The following is a 27687-nucleotide window of genomic DNA, read 5'->3' as shown; positions in this document are numbered from 1 at the left end:
GAGGAAATGGGCAAGTGCATGTCACAGTATGATGTCCCAAAGCAAATTTAATCTATCCAGCGAACAAGCGTGGGAGTCTCTAGACACTCATAATCATTAAATACGACACATCTCCACCAGTTGAGCAGGAAATGAGAGAACTCACCATTGGCATTTATTCAATACACAAATGTTAACGTCTCAGGAAACACTGCATTCAAGTGGTCGACTTATTGACTGACTGCACATTGAGCCAAATGGAATACTGGGTGGTTTGTAATGAGCAGTGAGTCTGGAGACTTTTCTCTAATGATGCTGTTGATTTTTTCCTTTGAGTTCCAGGATATTAACAGCCACTAAACTCTCCAGGGACTCATAAAGGTAAGCTCTCACGCATGTCTTTTCATTAGGGAAGACATTAACCAAAAAAAATTAAACGTTTCAAAAGTAAGTGGTATAACCTGGAAAACTATATTCGTGAAAAAGTCAATTGTGTTACACGTTCCACCAAATCTTAGATTGTTTTCATCCCACCTGCCTGTTCAGATCCTCCCACAGCCTCAGCTCTTATTCCCCTCACCTGATTCTCCACGCCCATCTCACCTACAGCACATCAGTCCCTCACTATTTAGGCCCTTCACTTGCACTTGTTCCCTTCCAGATTATTATTACTGCAGAGCCCTGCAGCGGTACTCCTGAGTCTATCATACACCTGGCTGTTCTGAGCCTGCCTGTTCTCCACTACGGGTTCTCTGCCGGCTTCTTTTGGATTTGTTTGCCTTATGACTGATCTCCTGGTGTTGACGCTGCCTGAACTTGAGTAAACCAAACTGTCCTGGTCCATCTGTCTCTGTGTCGTGCTTTTGGGTTCCAGTGTGCCCCGGTACTACTAACCCTTATAAATTGTCACACAAGACTTGGCAAATTGAAAATTCATCTGTGTGTCTTTGCAAAATGTTATTCTCATGAAAATGAGTTGATTCGCAATGGACTCTTGGTGACACAGTGACTAAAAGGAGTAGTTGGTAAACAGCTTTAGCTCTAGCTCAAAGCTAACAGACTAAATGACTAGCGCCATTTTCTCTTTACATTACATATTCATACACATACTACTTTCCCCATGCAATTAGCAAGCTTAGCAAGTATTTTGTAGTGGTTTGTACTTAGTTAAGAATATAAGGTTCAACCAAGAGGCAACTATCGGGCTGCCAAAAACTGCAGTTCCTCAAATAGACACTTGAGGCTGGCTCCAGATGACCAACTTTACAGAAGACATAAACTATTTTTGGATAAACCGGGACTCATGCTGTGTTCACACCAAACGCGGCGCGAATTTGACGCGCAACCAGATTACATGCAAAGTCAATGCACAGACGCGATAGGTTGAGAAGACACGTTTTTTTTGCGGCACGATAGACACATTTGAGGTGGCGCGAACAGAACGTTTGACGGGGGGCGAACAGAGCAAAGGACGCGGCGCGAATTCGTGCAAGTTGAAATATCCCAACTCCAGCTGAAATAGTTGCGTCAGCCAATCAGCATTGAGAATCAGCGTTGAGAATCAGTGTTGAGAATCAGCGTTGAGAAGCTCCGCCCGTTCCCACCGCCGTCTTGCCGTTGCTGAATCAAACTGCTGCTGCTCCGCCAGAAATAGCTAGCGCTGGTAGCGGCCGTCATTCAGACACTGTTGTGGGACTACGGATAATATTATGATGTTCCGACGTATGTGGAATTTATACAACAAGTATTAAGCAGAACTAGTGGTTATTTCCATGGCGGAAGCCGTATCCGTTTTACGGAGATAAGCCAGGGAGACCGCGGTTCCTGGAGGAGTCGGTGAAATTCACGAGCTGTGTGCGGCTACGGATGGTGTTATGAACCCAAACACAAGGGCGTTTCATGTTTTGACATGTTTGGGACTTCCACAACAAGTATAAAGCAGAACTATTAGCAACGGAGATAAGCCACGCCCCCTTTGGCAGTTTATATAAAATAATCAGTTGTTAGTTCTACTTGTTAATGCCACATCATCCCCACAGAAGAAGAGGCTGACCATGGTAAGCTTGAGGTTGCAGTTTATTAAAACTTCAAAAGCACGAATCCACATGTATACCTCCGAATATAGAGTTCAGGCACTGCAGACTGTGCCAGTGCTCCAATGGTCAACACCTCACAAGAGGAATAACTTATTTTTTCTATTAGCATTCAGCCCAGAAATGTGTGTACATTACAGTCAATAACATATGGCCAGGGGCGGATGCTCGCTCTGTGCCAGGAGCTATGATTAATGCACGCAGACTGGACCAGGGTCGGGTCCCTCCTTGTTATCCCAAGGGAGGTAGCCTAGTTCTGTTGGGGGACAGGAAGAGAGAGAGTCACTGTGGAAACTCCATGTTCCTTCAGACCTCTCTTCCCGATGCCAAACGCCGGGACATGACCACAAATGGACACGTGTGCAAACACAAGTCAGATTAAAGCAACGCAAACTGGAATTGTTCTGCCACATACGGTAAAGGCCTTAATTTACAGTGCCCACAAGTTTTACCATTAATGGAAAAAAATGGGGGCTCCAAGTGCTCCTTCAGTTCAGTCAAAGGTCCAGAAGTTTTTTCATGTGACTTTTGTTCATGTTTTGTAGAGTCAATCATGGCTTCCCACTTTCACTGAGGAGAGCAGAATTGAATGTTATTTAACAGGATTTGCAAATGTTTTTTTGTTTTTTTAGGGAAAAAAAAACGATTTTAGATGAAAAATTAATACTTTGAACATAGATTTGGTTGTTTTTACTTGACGGAAACCTTCATCACACATGATTTGTTCAAGGACTGTCCCATGTACATTTTAAAATCCAAAGATAAGTTATGTTTTTACAGTTTCTGTCAATTAGAAATACTGTATTTTTGGACGGCAGACGGTCAAGGCAAAAACTACACCCTTCCATTTCCTCTATGGATAAGCCTTATCTAATCATCGTGTGTGTGTGTGTGTGTGTGTGTGTGTGTGTGTGTGTGTGTGTGTGTGTGTGTGTGTGAAGTTAAAAGTGATTCACAATTTCTTAAGGAGCTGTGTGAACTGTTTTCAACGTGTCAGTCGCTCCAACGCGCCTGTTGAAGTGCAGAAGAAACTGTGAGGAATAATTAATTGAAATGACACAATTGATGTGCACATTAAATCTGAGGTTTCTGTGGATCTTTTTTTTCAACAGCCTGATGCTGGTTGCGCAGAAGGTAATATAAGTAATTCATGCTGCTCTTCGTGCAGCATCATTACAACAGCATGTGTTGATCTCCAAAATAGTGGAAATATTTGTTAGCATTGACTTCTCGTTTTACTAACAATAAGTATTATTGTTTGATTGATCATTCTAGATGTTTGCTTTATTCGGGTTTTAGATTTTTGAAAAGTGTTCTTTCAAAGGTGTTCTTTTGCTAGTTTTGTTTGGTTTAATTTTTGTTCTTGTTAAGTATATAATGTTTGTGCATGATTAGTACTTAGTTTAGTTTGAATTGGGTAACACGCTGTGGGCACTGCAGTTACATCCTTAGATAGGCCGGTATAGGACCAGCATGCACATATGTGCTTCCCCAGGAGCCTATGGTTTATTTAAACATTTAAAAAGACCAAAAGGTGCAATATTCCAAAAATAAATATAACTTCAAATACAACACGTTATTCTCTTGCTTTGGAAGAAAAAGGTATGCCAAAGTTGCTCAAAGTAAACACATTATATTGTTGGAAAAACCCAACAGTTTGCATTGCTGATTGCATTCCGTGTTGGGTAAATGGCTGATTAATAAGGGATTACATTTAGAAAGTGGATGCCTCCGACTTGGACACAGGAGACAGGACAGCTGTAGTTCACAAGTCGGATGCCTCAGAGGAGCTTCTGACCCATTTATACTGACCTTATTTAGCTGGAAGGTGTTAAAACAATATTTGAGAACCAACAAGATGTGTGTGTGTGCGTGTGCGTGTGATCCCACAAGGATCTTTGCATTACTGTAGTTCGCGCTGCAATAACAGGTCAGAGCTTATTGAGCGCTGACCCAGCTATCGATCATTTTCTGCAGCTTTGAACTTAATTACTTGATGAGGAGCAGCTGTGTTGTCAGTGTAAGGTTTAAAGTCTCCCAAAAAATCCGTCCGAGTAGTGTCCACACTCTAGACGCCAGGGGTATAGTCGGATATGCCGATTTCTAATCCGTAGCTAAAGGCAAGGGACTAACTCATGCTAATTACATATATAAAATAGCATAACGTTTCGTAAATGTGTTGAAATATCAAGACATGTATTTAGTCACACGTAGATGTTTTGAAAACAGCAGATTGTAGTGTTCTAATGCCATTGGTGACATTGGATGAAAAGCAGGAAAATGGTCAACTACAGCTTTACTTTTATATTTAAGATACAACTGCTATACAGTTCAGCTAATTTACAGTAGATGTTAATGGAAATGGTAGCACGGAAACTCTCTAGTAATAACCAGTCGGATATACAGGCTAAGTGGTTAGCCTGGCTGTCTTTTAATCAGAGGGTTGGTGGCTCGTGCCCCAGCCCCGGCCCTGCCAGTCCATCTCGTTGTGACCTTGAGCAAGACACTTAACCCCTAATTGCTCCCTGTTGCTGTGTCTACGGTGTATAAAGAGCAAAAATGTAAGTCGCTTTGGATAAAAGCATCAGCTAAATTAAATGTAATATATTCTATATGCCACAGAATAGATAGCTGCAGGTTTAACGTATTGTTGTCGGCCAACCAGGAAGTTAGCATCGCACTGGTTCCCTCGACAGGATGTTTCCTTCTTGGATTATTGCAGAGAATAAGCTTGTGATTCTTGTATAATCTTCACGAATGAACACAACTATTTCTGAAGCAGGAATGCAGTTGTCTGGCTAAAAATTATCTACATCAAGGTCGCACAAAGGCGACACAAGGAGCTGTAGAGGAGGACTAGTCGGCGTGAAGACGCTTTGTTAGCAACCTGCCATTTTTAAGACACCTAATTTTATTTCTGACATCGAACAAAACAGCCCATTCAAAAATAACGGCCGCAGCAAACTGATATTTGTACGGCAAGTCTCTGAGCTTCACCACCATCTTCAGAGGACCTACATCATTTTCTAAAGCATTATTTGTGAAGAGAAACGTTGCATAAAGTAATAATATTTATTTTAACAATTAGAGAATCCAATGGGAAATATATTCTGAAAATGTAATTACATTTTTAATGGATCTGTGGTACCCCTGTTAAAGGAGACGGGTAAAGTAGGGCCAGTACTACTTGCTTGCCACACAAAAGCATGCTTCGCAACACAAAGACTATATGAAGTAAAAACAATTATGAAAAGGTCATTCACATCCTTAGGTGTGTTTATGTCAGCAAACTAAGGCTAGATAAACCTCCAGAACTCAATCGTCCCATTCAAAGCATTTACTGAAAATATAACACATTTTCTCACCACTTAAATTGACGTTCGGGCGGATACGTAGGTCTCTCGTGATTGGTTAGAAAATAGGAAATCCCCCTATTCCCTATTTCCATGGAAATTGATTGGGGAGGAGAGACTGAAGATGGAAAGAAAGTGTAACGAGTCTGATATGAGGCAAGTCCGGTCTTAATAGTTAGTTTATGAGTTTAAGTTATATACCATAAACTATACAATTAATATGGAATCTTACATGTTTATGTATGGTCATTCCATAAACTGATTGACCATGCTCATGAGCAAAGTATACTTCTTCTGGCACTGTTTGCCCATAGACCAGAGTTTCTATCCCAAACTGAGCCACACCCGATCGCCATCTTCACTCTATAAGACCAGCAAACCATGAGGGATTCCCTTCCAGGAGGCTCTGACCTTCTTACTGAGTTACTCATTGTACTAACTCTATAGATTTAAGTGAATAATGTAATATAGACAGTGTCGCTGTATCTCTGTCAAACCAACCCCAGTCTTGTGTCAGCGTAGATCTGGGTCAGCGCCCCCAAGTGTTTCCTACTGCTTTCATTAAACATTAACTGTGTCTAAGTATATTTCTATGTTTCTGCCTCCTGAAACCACAGATTAGTTCCACTTGAAGGGGAAATGAGACACAAGTCCATTGATATATTTCCCTCCCACTGCTGTTATTACAGGATTGTGTGCTCTTTTTGATTGTTTAAGCAGATTCTGGCCAAACTCAAGAAAAGGCATAGGATTTATGCTGGTATGGATACCACTGGTCGAACAGATGTACACGTGTATCCCACTGCAAACATGCTGCTACATTCCAGTCAGTTGGTTGCTATTAACAACCATGGTACTGACAGTAAGGAATGGAAGGCTTTACAAACACATGCAGCATCAGTGGGGATAGGAAGAGAGATGGCCACACAGTGATGGAACTGAAGATAATGGATAATGCTTTCTCACCGAGGTCACGTATTGTACGTCCCGGCACAGTTTAGTCTCCCGTGGAAAGTCGGCAAGATCCAGAAAGTTGTCCACCACCACTTGGCCAATCAAGTCATGGCGAGAGAACCTGTCAAAGTCGTAGACGCTGAAGTGCAGCTTGCGGCTCGACAGCTCGGTGTACGCCACAGGAAATAGAAACACCTCATCGAACACCGGGTTGAGTGTTTTGCGGTGCACCTTGGTCTGGTGCTTGGTTTTGCGGTCAGGCAGCAGGTAGATCTTGACGTAAGGATCGGAGGTCCCTGAGAAGTCCTTAGCGGGAAGGGCCTGGGCCTTGTGGATCTTCACGATCAGCTGCTCCAGGTCAAAGTCAAACTTCAGGACGAAGAGGAGACGCCCACAGCCGTCGGGGTGATGGCCATCTTCTGCGTCCACAGATCGCTGCTTGTAGAGTTCTGGTTTGATTCGGCCCAAACCAGACAGTGATTCTTGGCGCTGGAACTGAGCAGGGTTGAAGTCTGGATTGGACAAGTTCATCTGACGTCGGATGGAGTTGTGCCTGAAACAAAGTGTAAAAGTGGATGTATAAAAATGTTCAAACAATTTTGATTGACTCTTCTTTGTTGCTGTGAGGCCACTGCTGGAGCCACTTTGTTCCCTTAAGCCTGATCCATTGTCTGCTGTCAGCTTTGTGAAAAGGTATCTCTGAACCCAGAGTTCTAGGTGTCTGTGACTGTGTGTGTCCATCTGTGTTTAATCTGCCAATGCCAAAAGCTGGACAGTAGCTTTGGGGTTCGATGTGTACTGACCTTACAGACGAAGTTGGCTCAGTAATCTGTCTCTGGACCCTGTCCCTGGCCAGAGTGTGGAACTGGTTTTTCTCCACTTTGGTCTGTGTCTCCAGTGGGATGTCAGGCGACGTGTGGCTTATCTTTAGGCCTGATTCTGGAACAACCACAGCCGAGAAGGGTCCTGAAGGCTCCTTTACACAGCCATCCTCGCTGTACTCCCTATCGTCCCCGTCCACCTGACCGGCAGACGACAACAGCAGCTTGTGTCATAGTTACAGCAATGCAAATACACAATAGTGGCAACAGCCTACAGTTAAGCCTACTGTTAAAAATACAATATTATTTTTGTTATTACAAATTTAGGGATTATAACTTGAAACATCGAAGCCACGTGGCAACCAAGCTGAAAATGAAGCCAACACAGAGGTCTGCAGCTCCTCAAAATGGCCACTTGGCTCCAAAAGCCAGTCAATCTCCATAGACCCCCATGTTAATGCCTGACTCTGTAGCAGATAGAAACATGATTAGAACCTGGTACAACAAAAAGGTTTTTGTCTTTTCGGGGGATAACTTTCGATGTAACTTATCTGTTTGATTTAAAATAAAGCTTAAAGTGTTTAAGTGAGTGGCAACTTTGAGTGACAGGTGGATGCTGTCTCAGGTCCCTACCTGCTAGCTGTCTGCACTGCCAAGAGGGCAAGGGGCTGGAGCCGCCCACTCTGAGCTTAGCTCTTAAGAAACCCATGGGTGACGTCACAGAGACTCCATTCAAATGTTATACAGTCTATGATCTACGCTTAGTCTATATTATAAAATATTTATAAGTCAGATGACAAAATATTGCTCAATATATCAATACTTTCACTTAGTATGTGAAGATCTAACGTGAACTTCTCCTTCTTACCTCTGTGAGGACGGGCTGTTGGTCTCCTCCCAGGAAGTGCGCCCCCTTGAGGACATCTGGGAGGAAGCGGCCACTCAGTGGCACCCAGCATAACTTCCACGAGACAAAGAGGGAGACGCTGAAGAGAGCCAGACCACAGGTGGTCACCAGCAGGGACAACAGGCTCACCGATACATCTAGAGATGGAAAAGGGGGGCAATGATCAGTGAACACAGCTTTGCCAGTGAAAAACGCTGGCACAGACAAACTTGGCTCCCCAGGGAGGACAGACTGTGTTTATTCAGAATGCTATATGAGAAGGAAAGAGTATAACATTTTCTCCTCCGACTCAAGTAAATTTCATTTGATTAATCTGATGCATGAGATGAATGTTGTATACACAATATAAATGGCATATGATCGAATACAAACCATTAAAACCTGAAACAATTCTCTTAACGTGTCTCAACCTGCCTGCTCTATCAATTGCTTTCTACTCAATTAAGATAGAACTTATTTGAGACATACAAGATGGATTGCTCCTATGCATTTCACTATATTATACATAGTTTCTCACGATTGAATGTTCTCACATAAATGTGATAACGAAGGACTGGAAAAGTGATCCAAAGCCTTTTTGTATCACTTTATTCATTCAACCATAAATTGTGGTAATGTTTCGCTGTCATCATTCTTGCGAGAAGCAGTAAGGATTTTTCTCATTGATCAAACACTAAGTTACCACCAGCTTTTGTGTAGATTTTGGCAGTCCCTTTGGACAAAAGTGTTAGTTTTTTTACGAGTACCAGAGTCCCCTTTAGAAAACCCTTAATTGTACGGCAGCAGGGTTTGACAGTCTGGCCTGTGCATGGTTCTGGTTCTTCTGCGCCTCCCTTCCCTCCGACGGGCCCGGCAATGTGGTCTGGGCCTCCAACAGCACGGCGTCAGTGTTGGCTCCCAGAGAGGACAAAAAGCCAACCTTTTTCTCGCACACATTACGGTCTGGGGCTCCAACAGTGCGGCGTCCATGTTGGCTCCCAGAGAGGACAAAAAGCCAATCTTCTCACTGATGGTCTTGTTTACTTATGATGGTTATATGGAGGCATTAATATTACATTGATACTGTTTAGTAACATGTTCCTCATAGTACATGTACATGCTTGTTGCTATTTTCTGTAACTACTTTTTCGAGGTAGCTATGTAATAAGATGACACCCTCATTCTCAATCCCAAAGAGAGAGCGTTACAAAGAGATTTGACTGTGCGCTCTGTATCCGTCTCAGCCACCGCTTTCTTCTTCAGCTCTCTTTTTCTTTGTTGCTCGTCATTTTGAATCAGACTCAAGAGAGAGAAAGAACGTCTGAAGTTATTTTTTAACCCATCGGACGGAGTGTCCTTATTTGGTACGATGCTTTGCAGTCTGCATGATATACTGACAATATCAGTGAGACTTCGAGCATCGTCCAAGGTAAGCTATTCCCATTATGAATACATGCTCTGCTTTAACAGCTGTTAGAAGTTGTGTTCATATTGCATTGCAAATCTATTCAACAGTGTTTTTCTTTATCGTTTGACTTCCCTACTAAAAGAGCTGAGAGCATCTCTTAATGGGACAGCGGAGAGTGTTCTGGCACAATGTGAGATGTGTGTATGAGCTCATTAATGGATGCAATTATAGTCCAGTCCTTGAGTTCAAAAGAGAAAAAAAATCGAAACTGCCCAAGGCCCAGATTCACTTAGAAACTAATTGAAGAAAAAATATGCATCCATATTTCAATTTTTTACAACTGTATCCTCTCGGAACTATCCCCGAGTAAAACAACTGGACTCATTTATAGATGCATTAAGCATCTCTGTGCTGAATTTAGAGATTACAAAATATGTTTTCTCCTGGATGGTGATTCAAATTGTAAATTAAAACCAAAACACTACAAAACCATGTTTAGTAAAAACATAATGGTTAAATAGGAACTTTAGTCTCGTTGTTTGAATTACAGATTATTGTAATTAATGTTGTAAATGGAACAAGAACATGGGTCTCCTTTTGGTGTTTTTGTCTTATAACTTTAACCATTTCTCAGTGTTTTTTCAGTAAAAAGGGTTAACATGTAATGGAAGACTTTCCCATTACATACATTTTGGTCGCCTAAAAAGCTTGTGTCACTTCTGGTTGTAAAAAAAACAAGATGGCCACGACCCAAATGCCTAACTCAATCTTTCAAACCCGTAGTCCACAAACCAATGGGTGGCGGTATGGTGACATCTAATAATTATACATAGTCTATGGATGTGAAACTAAGGCATAGGGGGGAAAAGTTAATGGGAACATATGGGAGGGGAATCATAATTATAATTTCTATAATATTCAATAAACAAAAACAGATACACAAGACGGGAAAGTGGATGGAAAGGGAGTCATTCTTCTGGGTTTGGCAGCTTTTGTGGAAATTAGTGGAGCAGAGATCTACTCCTGTGTCTCCACCTATTCTTAATACTGTCTAAAGCCAGTAATGTTGCAGCTCACAATCTATGCTATACAAGCAGTGTAAATTAATGCCACCTTCATCAAGTCGAGGCATAGAACATGTAATTAATTGGCACAAGATGTCGAGATTATGGCGTTGATTGGACTCCTTTGCAACAATTACCGTTGACCTCTCCAGTAAAGCAGAGGTGTGGGGGTATATTTCATATCCATTCAATTGGTGTTTGCATTCGTGTTACACATTGGGCCACAGTGATGTCATGGCACAGCATCTATCAGCTGTCAAAAGCGAGCGACCTGCTGTGACATCACCGATTACGGCACAGCAAACAGGACTGAACGTGTCAGCCAACAGACAGCAGTGCAGCAACGTTGCCGCTCTGTAATTCAGTGTTGATTTACCCTTTCAGTTTGCAGAAGAAGAGCTTGTCCCACGCCTGACAATGCAAATGGGATAATTCTCTCTCAATGTTTCCTAAAATCAAAGCTCAAGAAAACTGCTTGAACAGCAGCACAATTTCCTGATCTGGGGAGTGGCTCATTAAGAGCGATGGATGAACAACTTGGTTGGTGTGACTGATCAGCTATATATACTGTATATATATATATATATATATATATATATATATATATATATATATATATATATATATATATATATATATATATATATATATATATATATAACAGGGGGTGACTCTGTTTCCAAAAATATGTCTGAAGAGAAAATGACTCTACTTCTCACTTGATTTATTCCCTCATTAAACATTCTAAACATGAGTTCATGTCTCCATTTAGAGTCAAACAGACCATAAAGCAGGGTATGCTTAGGGCGGGGCTACTGTGTCTCTACGTCACTCCTCCGTATTCCAAATAGTGTAACTTGCCTACGACCACTTAATTACAACAAATATAACAAGGATGTTTTTAAAGAAGATCACAAACTCCCGCTTTAATGTCCCAATAAAATAGGCCCAACCCTAAAGGGATCTATGTTTGTAAAGCACTGCTATCAGAGCACAGTTGGCGCTAAGATATGTGAAATGAGGCGGGCAGGAACACAGCCTGCCCTCCTGTGTGTGCAGCTATATGCACCGGGTACCAGCTGGGGTGAATGGAAAGCAGCGGAGATGATATACAACGTGTTTTCTGGCTTTGATGTGCCAAATAGGTGATGCATTTGTTGGGGGGGGTGAATAAATGGTTTTCTGTTTCTACATTACAAATTACATTATAAATTACAGCAAATATCAGTAATTTCTCCTCATATAAATCGTGTTTCCGTCCGAGGCTAACCACTCTCCATTCAAGCCACCTTACTTTCAAAATACTTGAGAGCAAAAATAAATAAAACACTGTTGCTCCATATTTGATAAGTTTGGCTTTTAGAATACGCAAAACAGCCCGTGGCTTCATTCAATTACCTTTGTAAGAACCTTTTCTAAAGCCGCAAGGCGTCTCTGCTTTTCAAGTCCTTTTTGCAGGATGCAATCAAGGCGCCCGCTGCCTAAACCCTGTACAGCTGGTGGCAGTTAATTGGATTCAGGAGCTTCAATAATCAATAAGCGAAAGGAAGTCGACAATTATAATTAAAAAAGGTTAGAGAGGTTTTGATTAGTATAATTGTTTGTGGTGGGGTTGCTTGAGTTTATGTATGAAGCGTGTCATAGGTTCTGAGGCATTGGAGGTGACTTACATCAAAGTCTCAGTGGTCAATAGGGCGGTCAAATCACTTGCTGAGTTCTCATTTGGTGCTTTCGGAACATTCAATAAATATGTAATTATTATGCTTTGAAGACCTATTTTAATGTTGTGACTTTGAAACTTGGGAAGAATTGTGGATTGTTTTACGAACAAAAGAGCTAAGTATGTAAGCAGTTTCATGGTGATGAACTTTATGAACTGATAAAAAGAGATATAATTTCCTTTGTAAAAACCTTTGACTCTAATATGTCAACAAAATGAAATAATCATTTTGAACCTTGCTTTATTCCTGTTCATATTCTGGAGGACATATTTGAAAAAACAATGCCTCATTTGCATATTCAAACATAACGTTTCAGCAAACTTGCAACACAAAAAAGAATTACCTTAATGTAAGAAATAAACTGGGGAAGTTCCCCTTCAGACTATTTGCTGGAACCATTAAAAAGCTGGAGACAGGGTTTTTATCATGTTAACTGCCTACCTCCAGTACATGCCATGCATGTAATAGTAACTAAGGGGAGAGAGCTAAGCGAAAAAGGTCAATTCTGCAACGACAACAGGTTCAGGGAAGTTCAGGTACGACCACTACGTGGCAAATTAATCACCAATCAGCGACATTTTCGCAAATGCTATCAACAAATTGTTCTGTCGAAATGACGTGATAAAAGCAACGCATCTAAGGTTTTGAAGCAATGGAGAGAATGTCTCACCACCAGGAAGCACATCAGTGGGAGAGATCAGAGTCCGATTTTCATTGTCCAACACTGCAAATGGATTTTTCCTGATAGAAGCCTTAGCAGAGACGTTTTCCTACCTCTGATGTGAATTAAGCTTAAAACCCCAAAGCGAACAGACACACAGATGGCTGCTTTTATTGATTTGGACTAAATCTCCCTTTGATGAGGTGTTGTGAGAATCAACAACACGCTCTGGGGTGGCTGATTATCTAGCTATTCTGTAGAAAGGAGCAGAGAAGAGACCCACCAGCACCAACTATGAAACTTTAATGTTCCTGCCAGTTCTGCACGTGCCATATTGCAGCATGGAATAACACGGCAATTTCGCACGTTATTTTGTGTCTTATTGCTACACGTTTCGGCTTTTTTTTGCTTGTCAGAAGTTGTGCTCGAATCGTTGGCATATTTCCATTAATTATTTAGCTCATGTACGTTACTTAATTTATGCAACAAACATCCTTATTTGAACACAAAACTCAACTTTTTTTGCCAAGAAATAATCAAGCAGTTCTGTTTGAATTCACAACGTTCACCTTCACGTTCAAAATCGACCGTGCAAAACGCCAAAAGTGGCGTTCTATTTATGCACTTTCCCATCAGATCACGTTGGTTAGTGTGACATGCACTGACACTAACACATGCATCACATTTCATCATCACATTTGTCTCCTGTCGGGGGCTAGGAGAGTTTCCAAGCAGGAATGAGGATTTATTCATTAACCTTTAGTGTGTGAGTGCATCCATCTGTGCAATCTTTATTCTGTATTCAAAGTGTTTAACCCTCCGCACCCTATACCAACAGATTGCCTTTCTTCTCACACAGTCGAATCAAAAGGACATCATGCACATTTTGCCGGAGCTGAATTATAGAGCAACTAGTGTCTGGTAACAATATACACCCATAAATGAAATGTATCTCCAATATCAAAAGTAATCCTGTGATCTGTACAGCTGTGGTTACAGTGCACATCAAAACTGCCCGAAACCTAATTTAGCATGACTTTTTTCTGTCCTTCCCAATGTGGCGTGTTTCAATCTGTACTATGAATCCATTATCAGGGGTGAAAAACACAGTTCTGCAGATTTGGTGAACACACAAAACCATATCAAAATCTGAAATAATTTAATTTAGATTTAATTTCATGCAAGCCATTTTATCATAGATTTAGCTTTTAATATCTAATTTTCAATTTAAAACTAACGGTTGCCAATGGAGAAAGGTTGGAACAGGCACGATGCAATCCTGCAGATATGTTTCCAGTCTTGGCTGAGAGAGGACACCTATAATGTGGCTATGGTAAAAGACCTCTAAACCATCTCCAGAGCTTGGTGAACGTTTGACGGAGAAGCATTGAGAGCAATTAAAGAACCTCTACAACGGAAAAAGTCCAGAGGACCAGAGGAAAAATTGGGTTCAGGCATGTCATGGAGAATGAGGCCATATAGCTTAACCTCAGGGGCTGAAGGCTGTGAGATGGTTGGGTTGATTTCCAGAGAATAGAGGAGTATATTAGCTAAAACAGTGACGAGGACACATTCCAATGCAGGGCCACCTGAGGAAGGAAGTCTATAAAGTGATGCAGTGGATAGCTTTCATCACTCCACTTCTGAGTCCAAGAACACAGAGGACTCATATAACTCTCAAGCTGAAGTTATACTTTCCACGTCCACGAGTATGCGAGAGTCAACGTGACATGTTTAGCTGATGCTAAGATTGCACAGATTTACAAAAAATTCAACCACTGGCGTTATCGTTTTTGTTCAGAAATTCAAAAAGGTCACAGATGGCCTAGAACAGGGGTGCCTGATACGTTGATCACGATCGACCAGTCATATATATATATATATATATATATATATATATATATATATATATATATATAAAAATAGGTATTTACCATTTTTTATGTAAGTAGATCTTTTTGACTTTTATAAAAAAGAGGTCGCGAGCCAAAAAAGTGTGGGCACCCCTGGTCTAGAAAGCCATCGACTGTGAGTCTGACAACGTCAAAGCCTATGGGGGCAAGGGACAATATTTATGGGGTTCCGGGCCAAGAGTTTTTTTTTTCACTCTTTCAAAAACTTTATTGACAAAACGCAGCTCCCGGCGGGCAAATTAACAGGCTCGTTCAAAAGAGGAGGCCGGAGCAACAGGGGCCGCTCCCCTGTTGCTCCGGCAACAGTCAAAAAACTGCGGTCAGTCGGACAGTTTTCAGCTGCCTTCAAAGTAGTCAGTAACAGGAAGTCAGAGACAAAATTACTTCCTGTTAGTTCCGAACTTTAGGCTTCTTGTAGTTTACAGATCACGTTTGGATTTATTGCGCAGAACTGGCTCATCTCGAACGAACCTATTATTGTCAATCACCATGGAAGGTGCGCCCGCAATGGTTGGCAGTTTGAATGGATTTATTGCCAAGTACAGGGAGCATGATATTTTCCAGACTTCCTTAATTACCACTGCATAATACCAACAAGCATTATGCGCTACAATACTAAACGTGAAAGAGATCATGGATGTGGCAAAGAAGATTGCCTGTTCTGTTCAAGCGAGAGCTCTTCAAAGGCGGCTGTTCCGTGCACATCTGGAGAAGGCCGACTGTATAAAAATATTAAGTCCAAACACTGCTTCACCATGACTGAAGACCATTTGAAAGTCTGCCTGAGGCTGGCTCCCAGCAGCTACTGTCCGGACTATGCAACCCTGCTGGTTCCATTCAGTGAAGTCATCAAAGCAATATATAATGACCAAAAATGTACAGATTTGTATTGTGTCCTAAGGGTTCATGCAGTTATGCAAGGTATGCCAATATTGTAAATATAAAGTATACTCGGTATATATATATATACAGTTGTGTGAAAAAGTGCATGCCCCCTTCCTGATTTCTTATCTTTTTGCATGTTTGTCACACTTAAATGTTTCAGATCATCAAACAAATTTAAATATTAGACAAAGATAACACAAGTAAACAAAAAATGCAGTTTTTAAATGAAGGTTTTTATTATTAAGGGGAAAAACAATTCCAAACCTACATGGCCCTGGTCGGGCCACCCTTAGCAGCAATAACTGCAATCAAGCGCTTGCGATAACTGGCAATGAGTCTTTTACAGCGCTGTAGAGGAATTTTGGCCCACTCATCTTTGCAGAATTGTTGTAATTCAGCCACATGGAACAGTGGTGAACCGTCCCAGGAGTGGCCGGCCGACCAAAATTACCCCAAGAGCGCAGCGACGACTCATCCAAGAGGTCACAAAAGATCCCAGAACAACATGCAAAGTCAGCTGTCATTCACATCTCCACCTCATTCAACCAGACTTCAGTGCACTTGTTCAAGCCAACACAGACTGGACTTTTCTGACTGAGTTAAGAAAAACTGAACTGAACAAGATCAAAAGCACTTATTGCTTTTGTATGAAGTTAATCAATTGCTGGTCTTTAACATACATCTTTAAGGTAAGCAACAAACTGAATGTGGTGGAAATTTTATTTAGAATGCATTATTCTTAAACGTGTGGATCATTTAGTGAGGTCAGTTCGCCCAGACTGAACCGGGCCATCTTGAAATGATAGCAGGGGTATCTTTCTATTGTTTGGATTCTTCTGTTTTCTTGTTTCTTTCTTTGGGCTATCACTTTTCCTTTCTCAGGGCCGCGACCAAGCGGCTGGCACCAGCTGGGTGACGTGGACTGTCCCCTGTCTGCACACGGATGGCAGTGTGTATGGGGGAGGGAGGGCAACCATTTCAAAGAATAATTGTTGATGTATAAAACTCATGTGAACTATTTTTTCCGGGTCAGACCTCCAAACCATTTGTGGGGAAGAGCTCTGCCCATTCAATTGAATTATTTCCAAGTTTCTGTTTAGTAAATACTTAAAGACATTTAAGTGTTTCACATCACATTTGTTTTCCGCTGAAGGAAATTGACAAGTTAAATTTCCATTACACTGAACATGGACAAAAGAAGGAGTGGCTTGTCCCTAGCAGGGACCCTTTCTACTGAACATGGACAAAAGAAGGAGTGGCTTGTCCCTAACAGGGACCCTTACTACTGAACAGACTGTTTATGTTGTTCCCTGATAAAAGACAAATGTTTCTTCTTCAGCATGATATTAAGCTGTTTCACATTAGAATAAAATAATCTATAACATCTGAAAACAAATACAATATTTAATTGAATGACCAGTCATATAGAAGCATTAAACAAATAAAATACATCTTTTTGTTTCTACCCTAGCATATATTTTTGATTTATATACTGTTGTTAACTTGCTATTAAGCTCCAGAGGGCCTGTTTCTGATAACATTACTTTGAAATAAAAGTGTGCAATACGCTAGTTTTTACTTCATTATTGAATTTGGCGCATAATGCGATTGATCGCAGAAGAATCATGTGATTAATCAGTTACATTTTTTCAACTTTGCCCAGCCCTAATATATATATATATATATATATATATATATATATATATATATATATATATATATATATATATATATATATATATATATATGTATGCATAATTGGTGTAAACTAGATTATGAATCAAAATGGAAAGAAATGGAAAAATCATTTGGAATGTATCCGATACAGAGTATAATAAGAGATAAGGAAACATTTAAGAAGGTTAGAAATCAAATGGACTCGATCACAAAATTCACCTTGGAATTATGGTTAAAATGACTTAGACATAATAAGGCGGAGAAGAACGCAAGTTTATTGAAATGGATTGCTTTTGATAGAAGTTTTAAACTAGCTGGGCGCGGTGGGAGATATGACCTGGATTGGCGGGAATTTTACAAATATTTACAGGTATGGAATTATTAAGGGAAACGGATTGAACAGGAGCTCTCTCTAGAAGTGAACAAGGTGGTGCAAGTAATGATTGATGCATATAAAGGGAACCGGGTTCGAACTATAACTACATTATACAGTATAAGGCATTGATGGATGATAAAAATGCAACAGGGTATATAAAAGAAAAATGGGAAAGAGAATTTGACATGGAAATATCTGAAGATGAATGGGATAAGATGTGGGAAAAACATAAAACAACAACCTGTTCGCGAGCCTGGAGAGAGTTTTCCTGGAAAAATCTGATACGGTTCTTTATCACACCTAAAATATCAAATAATTATTCTGAAACAAGAAAGTCATGTTGGAGAAATTGTGGGTCATCTGAAGCCAACCATGCACATATATTCTGGAATTGTCCCAAAATAATAGGATTTTGGGGAATGGTCCATAGGATAACACAAGATATTCTGGGATACGAATTCCAAATGAATCATAAGTTGATGTATCTGTGTATGTACACAGAGAATGATGTACATGATGGGGACTTGTATCTATTCAAGATACTCATGGTTGCAGGTAAAAAGGCCATTACAATTGCCCATTGGGGGGGCACAGTGGGGGAAATAAACATTATAGAAAGACTGACAGGATCACGGATGGACTTGATATGACAGCAGGTTTTTCATTTTTATTCTGGTTGTCGATGTTGTTGACTTGTATTGGTGTACTTATTGTTGAATAAAAAGAAAATGGTAAAAAAAAAAAAAATAATAATAGGTATATATATATATATATATATATATATATATATATATAGGTATTTACCATTATTAATGTAGGTAGATATTTTTGTCATTTTAAAAGTAGCTCGCGAGCCAAAAAAGTGTGGTCTAGAAAGCCATCGACTGTGAGTCTGACAACGGCTAAGCCTATGGGGGCAAGGGACAATATGTATGGGGTTCCGGGCCAAGACTTCCTTTTTCCGTGCGCTACTCATTGTTTACTGTACACTTTTTTAGCAACTTGAGATTGGAGACTGGAGTTGAGAAATGAAGTCTACGACCGGGTTGTTCCCCAAATGGCCAGTTTAAAAGCTCATTTTAAGACACTTAAAATCAAAATCATCGTCAGAAGACAGCTTGTGGGTTTGAGATTGCTTTTGAGCAAATGCGTTCCACCTCTTTTGCTCTCCACGCAGACTTTTTACTTGCATTCAACAAAAGCCAGCTGGGAGGGAATTTGACTCTGACCACAAATGGTAACCAAAATCTATTTTGGCAACAGTTGGAAAAACTAAATAACTGGAAACTTTGGATCCGGCATGGTTAAGGTTAAACACCTAAAGGTTCGGTAAAGACTGTGGCAAGAAAATAAAGGTTGCTGCCTTAAGTGGTGTAACAAGTCACAAACTGCCATTTACAGTGTGAAAACTTGTGAAAATGTATTATTATTATTAAACTGGCCGATGGCTGCACAGCCTCCACCAGTCATATAAAAAAGCTTAATTCATAAAGTATAAGCATAGCATGGAATTATTAATGCGTCAGACTGAAAGCCTGCCACAAGCATGGTCATTAAAATTTGGCTAACCGTTAATGTAAGCCTAGCACGACTATTGGCCATATGTGATCATTTCGGATCACTTTTGCTGATGCGTGTTCAATGTCTGATATCGGCCAATTCATCTGCTATCGGCTTTTTCCTGCCCCAAACAATCGTTATTATATCGTCTTTTTTAAAATCCACTATCAATCAACCTCCACGCTGATTCTTCGCGAACTATGTGCTGCAGGTTTTTCAGATATGACTGAGCTGTATAAACACAGTGCCAAACACAACCTCTCTGTGTTTGGCTTTGTTCCTTCTTATTAACTCCATATATCATAATAATAACCATGAACACCACTGACTTCAGGCAGTTAGGGGAAACGCATCATTTTATGGTTGCTGTGGTTGGAAGCATTAGTGGTGATGAGTGGATATAGGCCAAGAGGTCACCGTGCCTCTAAGGTAGGTTCATTATAGGCCCATCACACCCACTGTTAAGTCCCTGAGCAGGGCAGACACTAATCAGACACACACAAGGTCCTCACAATGATGCCAGTTTATTCTTGTTTACTGTCCAGCACACCTCAGATAATAACCTTCAATTAAACTATTGTACCGGTGTAAACATCACAGATGATTTATTCTGAAATTCTCATTATTTTCCACAATTACGCTTTGCATTTCGGACTATAAATGATTGAACAATACTCCCAAAGAGAGGAGTGTAAGGTCCACTTGTCATGATTTTCAATGATTTGCTCTGGAGATGGGAACTGCTAGTCAGTAAATATTTCATCGTGGTCCAAATTTAAATAACTCTCTTGGATAGATTGACATTAAATTTGGTCAAACATTGATGTCCCAACTTTGTCATGTTACAGGTTTGTTGATCCCTTAACTGGTTGATGACAAATCTAACATTGCGTTTAATGCTAATGATTTCATGCTAGCATGCTAACACACAAGGCTATGATGGTAAACATTACCAGTTTGGTAATGTGAGCATGTTATCATTTAGCTCAACATTGCCAGACTGGTAAAAACATTTACAACTTTCCAATATTAACCACCCCTTGCATGAGTTAAACAACCAAAACAACACACACCGTCTCCTAGGGAGGGGTGCGGGGGGAAATCAACTATATTGACATCACATTTCTAGAAAGTTACATTTTAATATCGACAAAAAGATCCAACCTTCAGGTTCATAGCCGTATTAAGAGCATATTCAGTACCGGAGGCCTGTGATTGTGACCAATGTATTGTTCCACTGCCTGCTACAGTCAGAGAGCGGGCCTCGGGCTCGAGACATCTCATTAAACTCTTCGATGTACGATACGCCATCCTCCGGGGAGCGCGGCACTGAGTGCAGCTCGATAAACTGCAACAGCCAAGTCAGCAGCGGGTCAATATGAGACAATAGCTGAGGTGAAAGGGCATGGGAGTGTTTCTGAGTGGAAGCATGGGGATAATGTCTTGGAAACGACGTTCACAGTGGCGCGAGGGGAGGAAATGGGATACCTGCGCATGAATAACACCTGAAGAAATGTAGTTGTATGCAGGGGATTCAAATGAGTGTTGTGGGTAGGTGGATTTCAGATTAAGAGAAGAGATGAGAAGACGTGAGCCATTAACTTTATTGAGCACATTCGAGAATATCACCAGGGGCTCAAAGATTTCCAACCCAAATATCCAATAATGTTATGTTGCCTGGCAACCATTCCTCAAAAATGCAATCAAGGGTGTAATGAAACCTAACCTATTTTCCCAAACATTTAATCAATCCCCCATCATGGAGACCAGGAAATTAAAGTACTTTCTGCGTTTCATCTTTCTGTGGGATATTGTTGTTGACTTGTATCAGTCTCTTCTGCTGCGTAATAGCCAGGCAGCACGTAACATATGTGGATCATTAGCAGGGTGTCTGCTGCAACACTGTCCGTTTTTTCAGACAGTGGTGGCCCGCCATAATCTAATTTGTAATACTCATCTAATCTCTTCCGTCAGTCTAACTTTGTTTTAGGTGTTATTAAATGTCTTTCACACTAGCCCAGTTTTCAACACATTTTCTACAATAAAAAAACCCTGCGGCACACCAACAACCAAAAAAGCGATCTCTCAGTGGTTGACAATCACTGCTCTTGCCTACTCAACACGTTTTTTGAGCCGTTTTTATGCACCTTAAACACGCCTACACACAATCACACACCCAGCATGCAACACTACATATACCACTGCTGTTCACACATCATATGTTCTGTTCTCTTCATTTCTACAATATAGTTCAGTGTTTCCCCTACCATTATATTAGGGGGCAATATTTGCAGGTCAAACATCCGCAACAGGTGTTAACAGGTTACGCTTGTGCATGCAATACTCGGCAATTCTTGGCTTCTTGCCAAAAGCTGACCTTGAGATCCCCCCCACACACACACACATACAACAACAAAAAGGTGTAAACCTAGGGGAAACACTGCAGTTCATACTAACGTTCTACCCTCGAATTCAAGTTTCTTTATTGTGTGGGCTTTCTCTGATGACATTCATTCCTTAAGGCTCCGTAGTTATACGTATAACCATCTGATACTAGCCTAGAGTTAAGCATATTCATCTGGCAAACTATACCTACCTTGGAGTGTTACAATAGCCAGATTCATTTTATTCCATGTGTCCATCCAGGCAAATTAGTTGATCCAAATGCTATTCAAAAAAACATATTTGATGTAATTTCTTTATAATCCTCCAAAATAATTTTAACTGTATGGGTATTTTTCCAAGTAGGCCACTGACTGGTCAATACGTGCGATGTATTGAGTGGGCCACTTTTTTCCCCCAGTCCGCCCCTGAGAGTACGTATTTAGTTGATACCAGAGAAAAGATGACACATCTTTTCACTTGCCTGATCGGACAATTACATGAGGCATTCCATTTCTTTTCTCTCTGTACTAATTGTTACTGAATAGAGCTGAAAGCGCATCATAATGTAACTCAATACAACCTCTGTTATATAGCCAAGGACAGTGCTTCCCACAGGTTGTTAACAGCTCATGTTTACTGGCTTTATTGGTTGTCCACAATATGAATGAATGTATACAAGGAAAAATGTGTTGTCAGAGTAGCAGCAATTTACAGACTATAATATAATGTAATATATGTAATGTAATATAGCATTACCAGGAAATATTTGGATCTTCCCTGGGATGGTCCAGGTCTATATTGGTTCTCGTGCAACCCTGTCTCCTAAAAATTACGTTCCCCCAGAACTAATACGCATTCCCAATTACGTTTGATCAGAAACGTATCTCCTCCCTGATTATGTTTGTGTTTGACGTATTACACGTATACGTTGATTAAACACATATGTTGATTATACACGTATTTTTGTCTTATTGTTTTTATGTTTGTGTTTGACGTATTACAAATACGTTTATAATCGTGTGTTTGTGTTATTGTTTTGTTGCTTTATTTAAGCATATTTTAATTTTGAAACTCTGCGCAGAAAAAAGAAAAGAGGGGCGGGGTGAGGCCAGTGACAGCCCGCCAGTGACAGCCGGCCGGGCCGGGCGCCGGCCGCACCGGATCCCCGAGAGTCGACCGCACCGGGAGGCGAAGACCGCTTGCCCGTCGTTGTTAGGCCGGTCTTCAGACTGCCTGCACCGGGGCTCGGTCTTCAGACGCTTGGCGTCGCCGTCAGGCCGTCGGTAACAGCCTCCTTTGCGCCGGCTCCGGTCTTCTCTGAGTCGGGTTGTTTGTGAATGCAGCCCAAAGTGTGTGATAAACTCCATCTAGTGCAGTAAACCACTGCGATCATCAGCAGACACTCGGATCTCTGTGGTCACATCAAGTGCAGAATCTGACGTGAAAAATATTCAAACGGGCAGAAGGAGTCACGGGACCCAACATCCGGTTTTCAAAATACTAACTGATATGAATGTGTTCAGAACATTTCTGACCACATCCAAACATCTTAACTGTAACAGTACGTTGTGTTTGACATATTACAATATTTCTGCAAGACCAGTACAGTTAAGATGTTTGGATGAAACCGGATGTTGGGTCCTGTGACTCCTTCTGCCCGGCGCAAAGGAGGCTGTTACCGACGGCCTGACGGCGACGCCAAGCGTCTGAAGACCGAGCCCCGTTGCAAGCAGTCTGAAGACTGGCCTAACAACGACGGGCAAGCGGTCTTCGCCTCCCGGTGCGGCCGACTCTCGGGCTCCCGGTGCAGCCGGCGCCCAGACCTCTTTTCTTTTTTCTCCGCAGATTTTAAAAATTAAAATATGCTTAAATAAAGCAACGAAACAATAACACAAAAACACGATTATAAACGTATTTGTAATACGTCAAACACAAACAAAAATACGTGTATAATCAACATACGTGTTTAATCAACGTATACGTGTATAATCAACGTATGTGTAATACGTCAAACACAAACATAATCAAGGAGGAGATACGTTTCTGATCAAACGTAATTCGGAATGCGAAATTAGTTCTGGGGGAACGTAATTTTTAGGAGACAGGGTTGTCTCGTGACATCCCTTTTCAGAATATAATCATTAGTTTTGCGTTTTGAGCTGTGGCACGATCACGCTGACATGATCGTTTGGTGAATGGTGGTAAAAAAAATACAGTCAGCTGTCTCAACTCAGTTTTCTCGCTTTGACGTTCCGATAAAATCAAATAGGTTCAATATTGTCCTTGCAAAATCTCATAGTCTGTAAATAAAAGCTCTTTGACTTTTGTCTTTAGATGGGAGAAGGTAACAGACTTCAGTCTCTTCAACGTCTTCTAGTGTACAGTAGGCATTAGTAAATACAACAGCTCTGTACCCAATGGTCAGAAATAGTAACTCATTTTCACACAGCACTTATATATATACCGACCTAATAAAAAAGCACTGAGGAAGCATAGCTGGAAGACACCTGGGTGAAACATTGGTGCAAATGGAGAAGCTTTTGCATGACATTATAACCAAGAGATGTTTAGCATATATGAAAATCTACATATTTAATGCATACATGCAGTATTTAAAAAAACTGAAAGTAACCTCTTAGTCTGTGTGCCTCAAAAAGGTAGGGAGGGTGAGACTACAAATGAGGTCAAGGAAAAAAGGCCTTGCATTGCGTCACCAATCCAGCACCCACAGCTGTTGCCTTCATGGAGGTCCACTGCGGAGCAGGGAGCTGCATGCTCAAAAATAGTATACTTTAAACAGAGTACATTTGTTCTCAGTTGTATTTTTTTCACAAAAATATCATAACAGGCACAGAATGATTCTGTATGTTGCTAATTTGACCTGTTATCTTAAGTTCTGGGAAGAAATGTGTACTAGTTAAGCCTTGTTTGGCTAATGACTCAGTAAACATAAAGACTATAACGTAAAGATTAGAAGTAAAATTCTCTAAATCACACAAGTTGACGGTTCTTTCGGTCAGTGAGGGGAGCTGCATTGGAAGTAGCTAGTGAGTCCGGGAAGAGAGAGCATTCCTTTTGACTTCAAGGTTTAGTGTTAAAGATGTGTTTGTACAGTCGAAACTGAATGTCTGCTTTGCACCACGTGGTAAAGCCCACACAAACGCTTCACCGCCATCATAGAGATTCAAGTTCCACCTCTGGCAGTGCTGAGCTCGGCTTAAACCCATTTGGAAGGGGTGGTGGGAAGCTGGTGAGGGATCAGGCCCTTGTCATGTTTCTAGCAACTCCTATTTGTTCTGCACCTTTCACTGGAGGTGGAAGGTGTAGATTTAATATTTGGGGTTTGTGTTTCCTCTGGCGAAAAACTTGCTACATGTTTATGTCATCATTCGAGAAAGATTCACAAGGAAGTTCAGACACCCTCCCTGTAACTCTCGTGATTGTTTCTCCTACACCCCCTGCACTACAACCCAAGCAGCTACTGGAGGTATAGCACTGGCTTCCCTCCTGCAAACAAGGGCAAACTGAAAGTGTGTTGAAAAAGTCGTTGTTACTGTAAAGCATCTCCATTCAAGGAAACGTGATCTCTTGTTCCCCCCCAGGTAAACACTGCGAGGCCCCGGCTCAAACGTTGCCATGTCACTCTGAATCTCGTATTGAGCACCTTTTAAATGACCTAGAACTATTTAGAAAATTTCCAGTGGATGAAAAAGTACCCATTATAGTTTCATGTAAGGCTCATTTATGGACGTTGTGGCACAAGTAGAAGAACTAGATTCTGCCTGGAGCTCTATCTGTGCGCACTTGTTTGGATGGGTGCCTTTTTGAAACTGTTGCAATAAAAACAACTTCCACTATCAGAGAGCTCCAGTCTCTCCCCTCTCCACTAAAAGGGATAGTTGTTTGTTGTGGATCAAACTGTGTGTGTGCGTGTGTGTGTGTGTGTGTGTGTGTGCGCGTGTGTGTGCGCGTGTGTGTGTGTGTGTGCGCACATTTAGAGCAGTCTAATACAAGAGGAAGTGGGTCATGGCTCCTCAGGGGAACCACTCTGGTAGCTTGAACTTCCTCTTCATCATACATGTTTAATGATGGATTGTAACATGTTTAAATACCAGCAGCCCAGCCACAGCTGCTATTAAGGAGAAAATAAGAAAAAACATTGTGTAAACACTCGCTCGCACACAAACACACAAAGAAGGGGAGAAATTAATTAACAAACGCGCCTTCTGCACTGTATGTACACTGTAGAGTCGACCATACGCACATAGGAAAGATAATCAAACAGCCTGCACGCTCTGATGTGCATTTCATATGCGCACAATGAAGGAGAGGCCTGGTTTTATAGAATCCTCCCAAAAGAAAATAACTCCAATGTGTGGTATTTGCGTGTTGTACTATTCCTACAGTTGTATTGGGGATTTTTGTGGACAAATGTGCAGCGTGAATATAATTATCAACATTCCACCTTATTAAAGTTTCAAGGATGTTGTTTTTTTCCAGACTGGCCTCCTTTCTGACCAGAATATTGTTTCTAATGTCAATATTAATGGCAACTATACTCCCTACTGGGAGTCTAAAATAACTGGATTATACACAGCTGGTCTTCATTGTTTTTGCAAGACTCAGGCCTGCAAAGTGCTGTGAGCTGTGGGGAGAGATCGGGTGGGGCCACAGTGAAAGAGAAACCAGACCAAGACTCACAAGCTTCAGTCTGCGCGAGGAGGAGGATGATGATGGATGGATAGTGGATTTTAAATTGTCCTCATAAAGCACACACACACACACACACACACACACACAAATCTCAGCACCAAATCTCAGCACCATATACATATATATATATATATATATATATATATATATATATATATATATATATATATATATATATATATATATATGGTGCTGAGATGCTTTGTTAGATTCTGCTTGCTGGGTGCTAATGGATGCAAGCAACAAGTTCACGGATCACACTCTTATCTCATTTGGTGAACTGGAATATAGTGAAACCGCGTACAAAGGAATACATATAACGTTATATGTCTATTCAAACACAGTTGAACATTTTAAGAGAAGCTGTGCCTGTTTGAGATAAAAGTCTGCTAAATGCTCCTCTAAAAATATATATTTTTTTTTTTGTTTCAGCCCCTGCGGAGCTCGTGATAAACTCGATTTGACCATAAAACGGCATATTTTAGATGCCTCGTCTTTTTAAGTCTGGTTCCTATAATAACATCTATCGGATCTACTTTTAACAGCCAGAGAGAAGATTGAGGAGTCCGACCTGAGTCCGTGTAGCGCGGTCTGGCCAGGTCCCTGAAGTAGTAGATGAAGTCCAGGCAGTGGTCGTCCTGCACCTCCCCCTTGGAGCACAGGTCAGAGAGCAGCTCCAGCGCCTTTCGACAAATCTCATCCTCTCTTTCTGCAGGCATTGCCCTCCAGCATCCTTCTGACTGCTCGGCCACTCCGGCTGATCCTCCACCACCCCTACCACCACTACCGCTCTCTCTCTCTCTCTCTCTCTCTCACTCTCTCTCTCTCTCTCTCTCTCTCAAACACACACACACAAAACCCCACACACACACAAACGCGCGCGCGCGCACAGTGTCCACCAGCGCAAAAAGACGCACCAGAAGTACCGCGGCTACACCCCTGGGTAGGTCCGGTGCCCTCGACGCATCCGCGAAATCCTAAAATGTTCAGGAGAATTGTGTTTGAAAGCTGGAGAGAAGAGTGGAGAGAAGAGAAGTTTTCATGCGTAAAACAAATCCTTCATCGCATGTTTTTATGTTGTTGAGGAAGGAAATAACGGCTCCAAACCGGCGCGCAAATCCTCCTCTTTTTTGTATCTTCTTTTTCCTTTATTCTCTCCTGTCTTTCTGTATCACTGGTCCCCTCCCCTCTCTCTCCTGCCGCTGCTGAATCCTCTCTGAGCCTCCAGGCTTCAGCAG

The 27687-nt window shown here is 41.2% G+C and overlaps 1 protein-coding gene across 1 annotated transcript in view; it reads right to left on the bottom strand.

Moving 5' to 3' along the window:
- The window catches only part of syt9b (synaptotagmin IXb), a gene marked incomplete at its 3' end in the record, with an annotated part of 42993 nt that extends 15810 nt beyond the window's left edge, over nucleotides 1–27183 (bottom strand). Inside the window, exons 1-4 of the mRNA XM_079223483.1 lie at nucleotides 27021–27183; nucleotides 8069–8244; nucleotides 7183–7400; nucleotides 6392–6932 (exon numbers count right to left, since the gene is read on the bottom strand). Coding sequence (XP_079079609.1) covers nucleotides 6392–6932; nucleotides 7183–7400; nucleotides 8069–8244; nucleotides 27021–27168 — 1083 coding nt within the window. The 5' untranslated portion in view covers nucleotides 27169–27183. The remainder of the gene's footprint in view (nucleotides 1–6391; nucleotides 6933–7182; nucleotides 7401–8068; nucleotides 8245–27020) is intronic.
- Between the last annotated feature and the right edge of the window lie 504 nt (nucleotides 27184–27687).

Source organism: Taurulus bubalis (assembly GCF_910589615.1).
Source record: "Taurulus bubalis genome assembly, chromosome: 9".
Taxonomy (NCBI): domain Eukaryota; kingdom Metazoa; phylum Chordata; class Actinopteri; order Perciformes; family Cottidae; genus Taurulus; species Taurulus bubalis.
This window is presented reverse-complemented; position numbering and strand designations above follow the sequence as displayed.